General features: G+C 38.8%; 1 protein-coding gene across 1 annotated transcript; it reads left to right on the top strand.

The window, feature by feature from the left end:
- Positions 1-4,493: 4,493 nt before the first annotated feature.
- Positions 4,494-7,136, top strand: LOC140226499 (toll-like receptor 8). Its single transcript, XM_072306962.1, has one exon. The coding sequence runs from the start codon at positions 4,494-4,496 to the stop codon at positions 7,134-7,136; it is 2,643 nt and encodes an 880-aa protein (XP_072163063.1).
- The last annotated feature ends 8,196 nt before the right edge of the window (positions 7,137-15,332 follow it).

Here is a 15,332-nt window from a genome sequence, read left to right as displayed (position 1 = left end):
TATCTTTGTTGACTTCTATTTCGAAATTACTTGAAAAAGTTGTTCATTTTAGATTATTGAAGTTTTTGGATATTCATAAAATAATTTCTGATTATCAGTTTGGTTTCCGGCAAAACCACAACACCTCCCACGCAATACTTACCTTTTTAGATAAAGTTTCAAAAGCTATTGATCAATTTCATCATACAATCGGCGTTTTCCTGGACTACTCCAATGCCTTTGATACCATTGACCACAATATACTTTTTTATAAATTATCATATTATGGTATCCGAGGAAAGGCCTTGGAGTGGTTTAGAAGTTACCTTTCTAACCGTAAGCAATTTGTTTATGTTAATGGCCATACATCTGTCATGCAAAATGTTAATTGTGGAGTGCCTCAAGGAAGTTTGCTTGGACCTCTTTTATTCATCCTTTACATTAACGACATGCCGAATTCATCAAGTATTCTTTCCTTTCTATTATTTGCTGATGATTCTAATGTTTTTTTTTTTGTCACATTCTGATCCTAATATGTTAATTGATGTTTTAAATGTTGAATTGGATAAATTACTTCAATGGATAAGAGCAAATAAATTGTCCATAAATATTAAAAAAACTAAATGTATGATTTTTAGTAACTCTTTAGAAAATGTACCTAGAAATGTATATCTGAATGATACAGTTATTGAAGAAGTTTCTTCAATCAAATTCCTAGGTTTGATTATTGACCGTAAACTTACTTGGAATTTACATATTGATTCCATAAGCCGTATCATCTCAAGAAATATAGGTGTTATAAACAAAGTTATATTTTGTTTACCCAAAAATGTTCTTTTAATGTTATATTCATCTCTGATTTTACCTTATTTGAATTATGGTATACTCGCCTGGGGAAACACACATTCTTCTCATTTGGAAAGACTACTTTTGTTACAGAAAAAAGCTCTTCGCATTATTTGCAATGAATCGTTGAGAAGTCATACTGATGTGTTATTCCATGAAAACAAAATCTTAAAAGTTAAGGACTTGTATTTGTTACACCTAGGACAATTCATGTATAAACTTACCAATAATTCTCTCCCATTTGTGTTTGAGTCCATGTTCACTAAAAATCCAACTCATTTCATTTGCCATTAACTAGGACTATGTTTGCTAAATCCATGTTTTCTTTTACTGGCCCCAAATTCTGGAACACTCTCGATAATAGTATGAAGCAAGTTCTAAGTTGCACATGTAATTCATGTTAAGTGTGTGTTGTTATCAAGGAGGTTGAAGAGATGGAGTAACAACAGAGTTATTCCCTTTGATCTATGTTCGAAGCCGCCGCTCAAAAATATTTGAAGCATGTGCCAAGCAGGATCTGCCGCGCCGATACGAAGACAATTGACTCGTGTCTCATTGCATAATCACTAGCCACTTTCAAAGAAAGATATGTCTTTGTGATGGTAATTACTTTTCGCTATCCCTTCTTATAAATGCTAGGTGGTACAGACACGAGGATGCGCGAACCGAAATTGAGGAAGAAATGCTGAAATGAAAATGAAAATTACTCGACTGGGCATACGCGGGCACTAATCTGATATATCTCTCAACAAAGAGTTACACTTGAAGATTATTACATGTTAGTTTCATTTGGGGAAATTAAGTCGAAAAGTGATAAAACCAGCTTTCCAGGATGGTACAGTTTTAAACATTTTCACATAATACAGCTCTGATTTACACTTTTGAGCAAATTTTTGAACGGAATTGACTTTTGTTTAACATGCTTTATTATTAGGTGAAATTTCATTTCATTTAATGAATAGATAAGCAAAATATAGCCAACAGTATGATAACGTTCAAAATGAATCTTCAGATTGCTCAGCAAGACGGCGGCTTGGAACATCGATCATCAAAAGCACAAGTGCACCTGTGGAATTCTTTTGTACATCAATAGAAATCTGACAACTGTTTGAATAAATTACAGCCAGTTGGAACTCCATGCATAAAACCTCCTTGTTGTTATTTAGCATCGATAACCACATACGAGAAACTCATGAATTCTTCTTTTCCGACAGCTTCAACATGATTTTTTTTTTCGAAGTATAAGTATCATACTACAACCACAGGAGGATTAATGTATGCAGCTGTGCACGTAATACATAGAATGCGTTACGGTGAACGTTCGGTGCATAATTTCTATGCTAACAACCTTCAAATATCACAGAAATGTTATACGTTAGTTTTACAATAGTCTTGTCATTCTCGTGGAATATATCATGTTCTGTGCTATTTGGGAAGGAATGCAAAAGGGATGGCCCATCTTTAAGGTAAAATTTAAGTAATGAGTCCACAAATAAACCCATGTCATCTTTTGAAGTTTTAGGCCCACCTACAAAGGAATAAAAAGTTAAAACAGGGAATTTAACAGGAAATGTTAAGTTTTATTGACACTTAAACAAGGCATTACTGGCCGTGATTAAAGGGATGGTACAGTATAGGTGGAGATGAGAATTGGGCTTTTAACTTTTTGCGAGATACCAAGAAAACACTTGTGAAATAGTACAGAGCATACCATTTTAAGACGAATTCAAAGTTTATTTGATGAAAATCGGGTTTGGAATCACTGAAATATCCTAAAACAAAGTAAAACAAAGAGATTGTAATACACGGTGGGTCCCACACTTTATCAGAATCGCTCTGTTTTGGATATCTCAGCCATTTCAAAACAAATTTCCATCACATAAACATTGAATTTTTCATGAAATTACACGCTCTTTCATAATTATTTCATAAGAGGTTTCTCATTATCTAACGAAAAAAAAAAGTTAGAAACATGAAATTAGGTCTCAAACAAAACCATACAATCCCTTTAAGATTGAACAAAAGGCGAACTCACAGGAGATTTCATTTTATTTCATTTATTTTCATATTTCTCAATGAATGAAAAAAATACATCGAATGTAACAAAATTGAATATTAGATGATGTCCAACTAGGAGACATACACAGAATACTGTAAACATATAACACATAGTGGTCAATCGATAAAAGTTGGAATATGGGAATGAATGCTAAAGAAATATGAAGGAACCTACTAAAAAGCAAGCTTGTGAATAGTAGTTTCCAATTAAATTCGAGCTACAGATTGAGATGAGGAGCACGGGTACAATAAATGACCGAAATATAGAGAACAAGGCAAGTGCCATATTGTGTCTCGCCCATTCGCGTACAAGGAATTAATATTTTTTACAACTCCCAGAAGTTAATTGACCTGCTTATGACCTTTGACCTTGTGATGACCTTTAACTCCCCAAGGGACATCTACTGTCCAAGTTTGGTCACAAACGGACATAGGGATCAAAAGTCATGAGCCACAATCAAAACGCGTCCTAAAAACATAACATTGGGCCCTAAAAGTTTGTTGACCCCTGTCTGTGATCTTTGACCTTGTGACGACCTTCACCTCCCCAAGGGACATCTTCCATCCAAGTTTGGTCACAAACGGACAAAGGGATCAAAAGTTATGAGCCATAAACGAAATGCGCCCTAAAAACTTAACATTGGGCCCTAAAAGTTCGTTGACCCCTGTCTGTGACCTTTGACCTTGTGGTAACCTTCAACTTCCCAAGAGACATCTACCATCACCCAAGTTTGATTGCCATTGTAGCAACATGTGCTGAGTTACGTGTGATAAGAGAGTCTTGCAAGTAAACTTAAACGTATGACCTCAAATGACCTTTGACCTTATTATGTGACCTCTTACGGCACCTGTCCATTACATGAAGGAACCCCCGGTGCATTTATCACCCAAGTTTGATTGCCATTGTAGCAACATGTGTCGAGTTACGTGTGATAAGAGAGTCTTGCAAGTAATCTTTAACATAAAAAAGAGAGTCTTGCACATACTCTGTAATATATGACCTCATATGACCTTTGACATCATTACATGACCTCCGACAACACCATGTAACATGAAAATACCTCTAGTGCTTCTATCACCCAAGTGTGGCTGCCATTGCTGTAACAGTTGCCAAGTTATGCATCATAAGAGAGTCTTGCAGGTAAACTTTAACATTTGTGACGGACGACGGACGGACGGACGACGGACGGACGACGGACGGACGCCATTTGGATCCCTTAGTCTCGCCTTCACCTCCGGTGGGCGAGACAAAAATACAGAAAAAAAACCCAAACAAACACACACACAAATACACAGGGATATTGCAAATTCTTCTCTCATGCAGGTCTGGGGGTCGGATATCAAAGCAGCAAGTTGTAAGCGGATGAGCCGTTATATTTTTGGCAGAAATAACAAAATGTGGATCAATGTATAATGACAATGGTACATGGTTTAAACAGTTTTAGAAAATCATGAATTTAGAGATTATTTCTACATACATTATAATGAAAAAGACAATGAGTTTTCAACTGGAGACGATCATGATTTATCTTTTTGTCTCTTTTTTTTTGTTGGTTTTTCTTTTTTTTTTTTTTGTCTTAGTACAGAGAACGGTGACGACAGTGGTAGACATGCAATTTCAGGAGAGCACGCGACTCGCCGGATTAATATTAACACCCGTCCTGATCTCCTTGACTGCAATGACAACTGTCTACGCAGCAGATCGACGAATGAGCTGTGAAATCGAAATGCACTCTCGCATTGCGAGGTGCAGTTACAAGGGACTGTCTTCGGTCCCAAAGTCTCTGCCCGACAACACTGATGTACTTTTATTGGATAATAACCAAATAACCGCCTTGAAAAATACATCATTCTTCGTCTACAAGCAACTACGTTCCCTATACCTTAACTCTAACAACATTTCGTTTATAGAGAGCGGCACGTTTTTGATGCTGTCATTTCTGCACGATCTAGAGCTTTCGTTCAACCCATTTCTTCCGGCGCTACGAGGGGACATGTTTGCAAGCACCGACCTTACGTTTATATATCTTGGTGTCTCTAACCTTGCACATATTTTTGATGATCTATTTAGGGCGATGAGCCCAAACTCCGCTGTTGATTTGATTTACAATGTTTTGCAGAACGTCAGCTGGACAGATTGCCACAACGTGTCATTGAAATCCATGCGACTTTCACACAACAATTTGACAGAACTGTCGGAAGAGTCGTTTGTGATGGACTGCACTGTAGATAGCCTTGATCTGTCCCACAACCCAATACACCTCGTCAGCCCAGCCACCATTTCGTCCCTAAAAGTAAAAGACCTTCGAATGGATCATATGCCACTACCAGATAAAGAGCTTCAACACCTCTTTGAGGGTGTAGGGTCTTCATCAACAATAACATATCTTTCTATCATAGGCATGGGCCTCACCTCCTTACGACCTGGTCTATTCTGCGCATTACATGGAAAACATCTTAACACGATAGACCTTAGCTTCAATGAACTGAAACAACTCCTTCCAAGAGGGTTCGAAAATTTGACACACGTCTCTAAACTGGATCTTTCTTACAACCTACTTGAAGTGATTGAACCTAGCTATTTTTCTGGTATGTCCTCGTTGCGGGTGCTGAACCTACAGTACAACTCTATATCTGTCATAAACGTTGACAATGCTGTTTGGAATGCGAATCTCATCACATCACTTAATCTCCAGAGTAATAATTTTGAGCGAATAGGGACTCACGCATTCAACGGTCTGAAGAATCTGAAGAAGTTAGATTTAATTCTAAACAGCTTTAATGATCTAACGAACGTTTCATTTTCTGATCTAGAATCACTGAATGATCTTACAATGAATTCTTGCACCTTCTCAATCAAATCTACACTTCAAATAAATGCACGCACGCTGAAATACTTAGACATTAGCGAAAACAGGGGAATCCCACGAACTTTACTTTCCCCTGAAACATTTCCAAGAAACACCCCTCTTCTGCAGACAATAAAGATTAGCAATAGTGATATAACCAGTCGTGATCTTTGGGATGATGATAAATATATATCCTCCTTTGATGGGTTACTTGAATTACGGGTACTGGACCTTCACTCGAACGACATGTCAGGTATAATCGACATTTTCTTCAATAACCTGACCAGCTTGAGAGAGTTATACCTAGATTGTTGTCAATTATTTTTGCTTTACCCTAATCTTGTTGATGGGCTTTCCAGTCTACAGATCCTCAGTCTAGGACAAAATTTTCTTGAATTCATTCCCCACGCTTTCTTAAATGATACAATTCAACTGCGAGAACTAATATTAAATGATAATAAACTGTCTTACTTGCACAGTGATATTTTTCGAAACATTTTGAACCTATCTCGATTAGATCTTGCATCAAATTCTTTTGTCACGCTACGTTTCACAACGTTCGAGCCTATACTAGAAACTCTGTCGGTTCTACGTTTGTCAGAAAATCCATGGATTTGCAACTGTTCCCTGAAATGGTTACCCAAGTGGGTTGCTGGAAAGGCTAAACTTGATCTTGAAGATAGAGCCAGTTCCAAATGTTCTTCCGACGGTTCGTTCAAGTCTGCTGCAGGAAAACTATTGTGGGATTTTGATCCAGTTACAGAGTGTGGTCCAAAGTTTATGCTCTACTTCTCAGTGGCAGCCAGCGCTTTGTGTACTACACTGTCCCTTATCCTGATCTACCACAATCGCTGGAAAATCAGGTACGGGCTCTTTCTGTGCAGGATCCACTTTATTGGTTACCGGGAAATCATCCCCCAGCAGCAACGGGAATATTTCCAGCACGATATGTATGTTGTCATCCACGATGAGGACGAAGAGTGGGTGGATGATATCTTCCGACGCGGTCTGGAAGAGAACCTTCCCGAATACGACCGACTTGCTATTGGCGATGAAGCGCTACGTCTTGGGATGTACTACCTGGATTCTATCAGCCTACTTGTGGAAAATAGCTTGAAACTGGTTTTTCTAGTCAGCGCAAATGCTCTCAAGAATCACATGTTCCTTCTCAAATTCCGAATAGCCCTTGATCACGTTAATGAGTTCCAGATGGAAAAAATGTTGCTTGTGTTTCTAGAAGACATACCGGACGCCGACCTGCCATTTGTCATCCGTCTATTCCTGAGTGATAATCGGGCATATCTCGTGTGGCCGCGAGACCCTGAAGGGCAGGCCTACTTCTGGGAGCAGCTGGCAAAATACATGGCAGTCAACAGATATTGTAACCCACTTGTTCCCCCTTAGGAAATCAATATGACGTAAAATCATATGTGATATCACGATGGAAACACCATCTACTGTAGCGCTACAAGGTCAAACAAAGGGCAATATTATTAAGTTATGTCCAATCACTACAAATCCAGTATTTTCAAGGAAGATGGCTTGAGACCAGGTATTATCTGTTCGTTGTTAATTTATCATCCACTAACGAGTGATTTTTAGTATGGATATAAAGACAACTTTATTTTATCACGCGGTAAACTTGAATAACGCCATTGTCCACGATAAGTTGACCATTTCAGAACCTTGTTGAAAAAAAAAACTGCAGTTCTAACGCTATTGAAATTTATGTATGCATGAACGATTATTATGATATGATTGAATGACATTGCATGGCAAGTTAACATGTACATTTCCACCCCTGCAATGGTGTTAATGCAATCCTACTGTCATTTTAAGCTTCATTTTAATAGCTGAATGACGAGCAAAAATGAAACTCTGGCGCACTCAATTCGCGAGCCACTTGTTGTCTATTCGTTATTCCCTGTCTCCATGCACTCGAATTATTAAACCATCTAATTGGCTGTTTTACATACGTTTCACATGCGGACACCTCTGCCTAAGTCAATCGGCTTAGGTTATATCCAAATTCTGCATGTATACAGAAATAAGACATGATGCTTTGAGTGTAAATTGTGACTTTTTATCATACGTATTAATACGCTTCACTCTATAGCGGCACATAATATGACCGCTCCCTATAAACACGTAACTTCGCCATCTCCCAAAACCTTACTGGATATGACCCTTTGGCTTTTGAGTAAACCCTTCACAATAAACAATTATAAAAGAGATTACATGTCAAGAAAGATAAGTGGGATTTCAGGTGAACTTTGAACATCAAAACGTCGAAGATAGTAATGCCAGGTAGAAACAACGGGGTGAATGGAACTTGACCCGGCAGCCAACTGGAGGATGTGCCACCAACACCAGCACCTATGCCTAGCTGACATTCTAATCACTATCGAGTGCAAAGATGCTGAGGTCCCGAATGAAGGATTTGTTCGTTATTGTGGGAATATTGCAAAGAATTTCAATTCAGTGGTCACAAGAGCCGTAAAATCTTCTTCTTGAAAGCATGCAAATGGTGGAATCAAAGCTCGGGAGCGATTAAATTTGATTGCACGAGTGTTAATATGGATATGGAAGAAAAAAAAAGCACCTAAGAAAAAGCGCATGGAGAACCAACGGAAGAGCTCGAGAAGGAGGTGAAGGATCTTTAGTAGGCCTATGAAGTAAAGCTCGGTCGTTAACAAAAGTGAAACATTCTCTAGTTGCATCGTAGTAGTTCCAAAATCCAACGGAGAGAACTGCTACTTCTCCCTATTGGAAGACATTGTGACATTATGAAGGAAAGACGCCAGGCGCATATTTAGACCGGGGGCCCAGAAGTTTTATTCAGCTGAAAAGGGTCACACTATTTGATGGTCTCATCATATTAGGATGTGGCCAAGGGTCAATAAAATGAATTGCTGGCAAGTCACATCCTGTACCGTAAGCCTAGGGGCCACAAAAAGGGTCCCCCAAATATGCATTAATTCAGCCGAAGGGGGTCACGGACAAAAGTTGTTGGATATTGTTCCTTTGGGTGTATATATCATGAAAACAGCAATGCCAGCTGCTATTTTGTCCTCTACGGGGCCCCAGACAGTAGCCCCAAAGGGCCCTACCCATATGGTGTTATTCAGCTGAAAAGGGTCACTGCTAATTTCTTTTGCAATGGAAGTAGTACCCATCAGAGATACCCAAAACACCAATGCCAGCTATTTTATTATGTACGGGACCCCAGACAGTAGCCCCAAAGTGCTCCACCCCAACATTGATTTCATTCAGCTGAAAAGGGTCATGGATAATTTCCTTTGCAATGGAAGTAGTACCCATCAGAGATAACCAAAACACCAATGCCAGTTATTTTATCCTGTACGGGCCCCCGGACAGTAGCCCCAAAAGCCCCCCCCCCCCCCCCGCACATACACACACACACACACACACACACACACACATTGATTTTATTTAACTGAAAAGAGTCACGGCTAATTTCTTTTGCAATGGAAGTGGTACCCATCAGAGATATCCCAAACACTAATGCCAGCTATTTTATCTTGTACGGGGGCCCGAGACAGTAGCCCCAAAGTGCCCCCCCCCCTCCCAGCACACAGACCATTCAGCTGAAAAGGGTCACGGCTAATTTCTTTTCCAATGGAAGTGGTACCCATCAGAGATATCCAAAATACCAAAGCCAGTTATTTTATCCTGTACGTGGCCTCGACAGTAGCCCCAAAGTTGCCCCCCCCACACACACATACACACACACACACACACACACGCACACACACACACACACACGTTGATTTCATACAGCTGAAAAGGGTCACGACTAATTCATTTCCCAATGGAAGTAGTACCCATTTGAGATGTCCCAAACACCAAAGCCAGTTATTTCATCCTGTGTACGGGACCCTAGACAGTAGCCCCAAAGTGCCCCCCCCCCCCCCCCCCACACACACACACATTTATTTTATTCAGCTGAAAAAGGGTCACGGCTAACTTCTTTTGCACGGAAAGTAGCACCAATCAGAGATATCCAAAACACCAAAGCCAGTCATTTTATCCTGTACAGGGCCCCAGACAGTAGCCCCAAAGTGCCTTACCCAATTACTGTTAATCAGCCGAAATGGTCTTGACAAATTCTTGTGCAATGGAAAATATCATTACCTACTGAACAGAGACATTCCAAACACCAAAGCAAATCATCTTATCCTGTAGATGAAGTACACAAAAGAAATGCCCATAACACCAAAGTCAGCCATTTTATCCTGTACATGCTGCACACGGGACCCCAGACAGTAGACAAGAAGTACCCTCATATGATTTTTATGGAGATTCATGGGGGGCATCCCACGAGACCGACACCCACGAGTCATACGGTCCACGAGACCGACATCAATATTAGGTCCATGAGTCATACAGCCCACGAGTTATACGGCTCAGGAGTCATAAAGCCCATGAGTTCGACACTACGCACAAAAGGCTCATGAGACCGACACTAAGCAAATATAGCCCACGAGACCGACACTAAGCAATAAAGGCTCATGAGACCGACGCTAAGCAAAGAAAGCCCACGAGACCGACAGTAGGCAAAGAAGGCCCACGAGACCGACAGGATAAACAGCGCCATCTACATGTCAATCACCTGTACAGGGTGTTCCATGAACGGAAAAATAACATACTGGCGGGTGTAATTTCGTAATGCTATCAATTGAAAGATGGTGACCATCAATTATTATGAACGTCATCAAAACTACATACTTCGGGGGGGGGGGGGGGGCAAGTGTTTCAGGGAGCGACATTGTTATCAAGTAGAAAAATTGAATTGTATTCTTTATGCCCCCGCCCCCCCCCAAAAAAAAAAAAAAAATAGAAGAATTAGTATTCTTCATCCCCCCAAAAAAGAGACAAAAAAACAACACATGAATTTAAAAGAGGACAATAACGATGTATGGATTAATTTTAGAGCTTTGTTAATGCCATCGTGCTATCTTTAAAAGGCTTTCCCAGTTTTTAGCTAGAAGATGGACAAGATATAAATTTTACCTCTTCTCTCTCCCGATTCACTAGTTGCTTATTCTATTTTAGATATTCTACCCTCCTGCTTTGACGTTTTGCAGTAAGATCTATTTGTAATTTTCTCTATAACTATAATGTAATTCTACGTATTAAAACGTTTTATATCGCAGGGATTCAACTCAATTTTGTGGCTTGTGTTATTCTCCTCCGAACGGTACATTTTATCGTGAAATACAATAGCTGTTTTCATGGATGCATCTGGTTTTTTTTTCCGAATCCCTAACGCTACCTTAATAGACGATTACGTTATTTTTAATTGAGTATATGAATATAAGAACGACCCAAGTCCATGGAAGACCATTTCGAGTAAACTAAAAAAACTTCATATCTTTTTTGTTTGTCCAATAATATTTTATTTAACTGTGATGGGAAGGCAACATTGTATATACAAATTAGAACATATATTATTATGACAATTAACATTAACATTAATTGTGGAGAAGCCATTTTGTGTGATGGACTTGGGTCGTTCTTTGATTCATATGGACTTGGGTCGTTCTTTGATTCATATACATGATATTCTGCTATAGAGATGAGAGAAGGACGAGAGAGGGCGCTATAATATGAATGTACGAATGACCCAAGTCCTTCATTCTTACATTCATATAAGATTTAACTCATTTATTTCAGGCACTTCCGGGGGTAATTAGGACGTATCATTTACACACAAGATGAGTCCATGCATAAGCTACAATTTCCCATGTCAAACTGAATTTAGCCAAAAATTGGACTTGGGTCGTTCTTATATTCATATACTCAATTTTTAATTAATACTAAATCAACTTATTGTGGAAAGATCTGTTACACACTTTTACTGTACTTTGTTCAATTTTTTTTTTTTCACAAACACACACCCATGCAAACACAATTAAAGATCCTGATCATTTCGGGGCAACTGATGGGGTAACACCCTGCCGGAGATGGCAACTCTTCTTTTCCATCTCTCATATCTTCCTATGCTATTATCAGGACACCCTATACAATCTATTGGTCTATAGGTGGCGCTGTTCATCCTGTCGGTCTCGTGGGCCTTCTTTGCTTAGTGTCGGTCTGGTGAACCTCTTTTGCGTCATGTCGGTCTCGTGAGCCTTGTATGCGTAGCGTCGGTCTCGTGGACCTTTTATAAGTGTAGTGTCGGTCTCGTGTGCTCTGTTTGCTTACTGTCGGTCTCATGAGCCTTTTGTGCGTAGTGTCGGTCTCGTGAGCCGTATAACTCCTGGGCTTATTTTACTTGATGTCGAACTCATGGGCTGTATAACTGGTGGGCTGTATGACTTGTGAGCTGTATGACTCGTGGGCTGTATGACTTGTGAGCTGTATAACTTGTGGGCTGTATGACTCGTGGGTGTCGGTCTCGTGACGTGCACCCGATTCATGGCTATAGTTTCCTTTTTGCATTTTTTTTTCTTTTTCTTTAGTAAACATGAGTGATACCCTAGCTGCACACTAAAGCCAGTATTTTTTTTTAGGTTATATGGGGCCAAAGACAGTTGCCAAAAGATGCTCAACCCATTATGGTTTACTAGTATCCATCTTTAAGAGTGATAGCTAATTTTAGGATACCCGGAACACCAAAGTCAGTTATGTAATCCTACAGAGTGGAACTGAAGTGTTCCCCCTCCTTCTGGTTTTATTTATCTATAACGATGATAAAAATATAGTAATAATAATTATAATGCTAATAATAATAATAATAATGACAATGATAAAGATAATTATAACAATAATGATAATATTGATAATAATGATAATAATAATAAAGATATTAATAATGATGATGATAATAATGATAGTCATATTTCCTTATTTTCTTTCATCGTATATAGTTATGTATCGCAGTACGAAATTGGCTGGGAAAAACTAACTGGCTTTGGTGTTTTGGGTATCTATGATGTAAGGCCTACTTCGATTGTAAAAGAAAAAACAACGTAACTCTTTTCAGCTAAATGATATCTGTGGGGGAGGGACACTTTATGGCTACTGTACAGGAATGAAACGACTGGTTTTCTTGATTTGGTCATCTCTTTTGTGCGCTATACAGAAGTATGCTTCCTCTGCAAATTGCTTTGATTGTTTTGCAACTGTAGCCTATAGGACCCCGTATACAGGATAAAATGACTTGCTTTGGTGTTTGGGATATCTCTACTCAGTAGGTGCAAAGGGATTTGTCAAGACCATTTTCAGCTGATTCACGGTATGTGGGTGGGACACTTTGGGGCTACTGTCTGGGGCCCCGTACAGGATGAAATAGCTGGCATTGCTGTTTTCATGATAGGTACACCCAAAGGAACAATATCCACCAACTTTTGTCCGTGACCCCCTTCGGCTGAATAAATGCATTTTTGCGGGCCCCTTTTTGTGGCCCATAGCCTTACGGTACAGGATGTGACTTGCCAGCAATTCATTTTATTGACCCTTGACCTCATCCTAATATGATGAGACCATCAAAAAGAGTGACCCTTTTCTGCCGAATAAATCTTCTGGGCCCCCGGTCTAATTATCTATGAACCCTCAATAGCGTCGAAAGCTCCTCCTGATGAAGAACCAGCGGGGAAATAGATACCAGAGGTCCTTTTTATGGCCATGCGACTACTGCACTCATACACATTCATTGATCGCTAATTCGTGCACCTGCAGGTGCTCTCAAAAGCGTCACAACAAATTAAGAAATGAAAATACTTGCCTGCTTTTATTCAGTCTTGAACTGTAAGAGGTGAAACACTCAATCCCTCTTATTACACACATCTGGGGTCCCCTACACCTTATACTCATCACAGTAGTTGCAGTTGAAATTTCTATATTTGCGTACGATTTTGTTATGAAATATTTGCGATTCATATTAATCACTGAAACAGCCACATTCTTTATCTCCCAAGTCATGTTGCTTTCTCACTATCTCCCTCTTTCCCCTCATATTTACCTCCTCTTACGTAATACTATCACTATCCCTCCTCGTCTCGTTCTTCTTGAATGCTATAATATGCTTCTCATTATTACACACCTCTGTGCACAATCATTTTTGCAATCCAATAGGATTTGCTTTTCATTGTTTAAATGGCTTCACTGAAAATTGATGTGAATGATTGTCTTTTGATAAGGCTTAGTCATACATTCCGGTGCACACGAAACTAACGCAAACGAGTCAAAGCCCAAGTCAGAGTCATGCAGCTCACAAGTCATACAGCCCACGAGTTATACACCTCACAAATCATATAGCCTATAAGTTATACAGTTTATTAGTTTCACACAAAGCTAACAAGGCCCACGGCACCAACACAGTAAGCCCCGTATTATATCTGTCGAACTAGGCTACTTCTTCAATCAACTCGACTCACTCATCTGAAAGTAATGTATTTCGATATAATGCTATTATTCCTCATCCTTTAGCATTTTTAGGCTTGTTGCTCATGTGATAATGGAATTCTGGTTACATAACATGAAGAACTTACTAAACATGCTTGATATTTCAAACTTTATAGTTTTATTATGAGACATGTGCTATATAACTCATGATTTTTCGGATTTTTTTTTTAAATGCAAACTTAAAATTGTAGTGTATTGTAGCCGATCCAAACAATTTGATATGATTAATACCTTGTCTATCATACCATTCTTGATGCACTGATATTATCAAAACATGGCTTCATAATCGATCATATCAATTACTAGATAATGAGTGATTAAAACTTGTTCACAATGAATGAAATGATGGTAAAGGATTTGATGTTTAAATGTATGTAAAGAGCTCTGTGTCAATCAACATAAGGTCTGATATCAATTTTCAAAGGTTTGTGAACAGTCCTGATTTACTGACATCTATTACGTAAACAAAAGAAATTATGCAGTAGCAGTTTACAAACCTCCCTGCAGCAATAAAAATCGATTTTTTTTTCTTGTGAATGTACAAGGAATAATAACGTCTGTGCATTTGATGATATTAAACATGCTGAATATAGACTCATCAACATTAATTTCAATTATCGAACATGTGTTCAATTATCAAATAACGTTTTTTATGCCTTCAAACCTCTTATAGACAAACCAACCAGATTATACCACAATTAAATTCTACTCTTCTTGATAACATGGTCACCTTTATGCACCGCACTTGTTCATTTTCAAATATTCTTTATTCTGATAGATCTGAACACCAACCTATTTTCGCTGTATTTTTTTAGACAAAACAATACAGCCAGTTGTCTTAGGCTGAAAAAAATCTCAATTGATTCGTTAAGCTGTTGAGAAATATATAGCTATTAAAGGTGGTATACACTGAGAGAAAAAAAAAAGAAAAAGAAAGTACACACTTTTTGAAATCCTATTTTTCATATAGAATACTTTGGTGGTTGTCGATGTGTTATTATTATACCATATTAAAGGTATTTTGGTTGGCTACCAAACTATACAGTAGGTTAATACAAATGGACATTTCACGCATAAATGGACACATTCGTTTTTGCCCTCCAAGGCACAGAGGTAAAAATTGCAAAACATGACATGTTTTGTTTTTTTTTTCCATTTGCAAATGCGCTT

This window comes from Diadema setosum, chromosome 3 (assembly GCF_964275005.1).
Source record: "Diadema setosum chromosome 3, eeDiaSeto1, whole genome shotgun sequence".
Lineage (NCBI taxonomy): Eukaryota > Metazoa > Echinodermata > Echinoidea > Diadematoida > Diadematidae > Diadema > Diadema setosum.
Note: the sequence above shows the minus strand (reverse complement) of the source record. Positions and strands in the feature narration are given on the sequence as shown.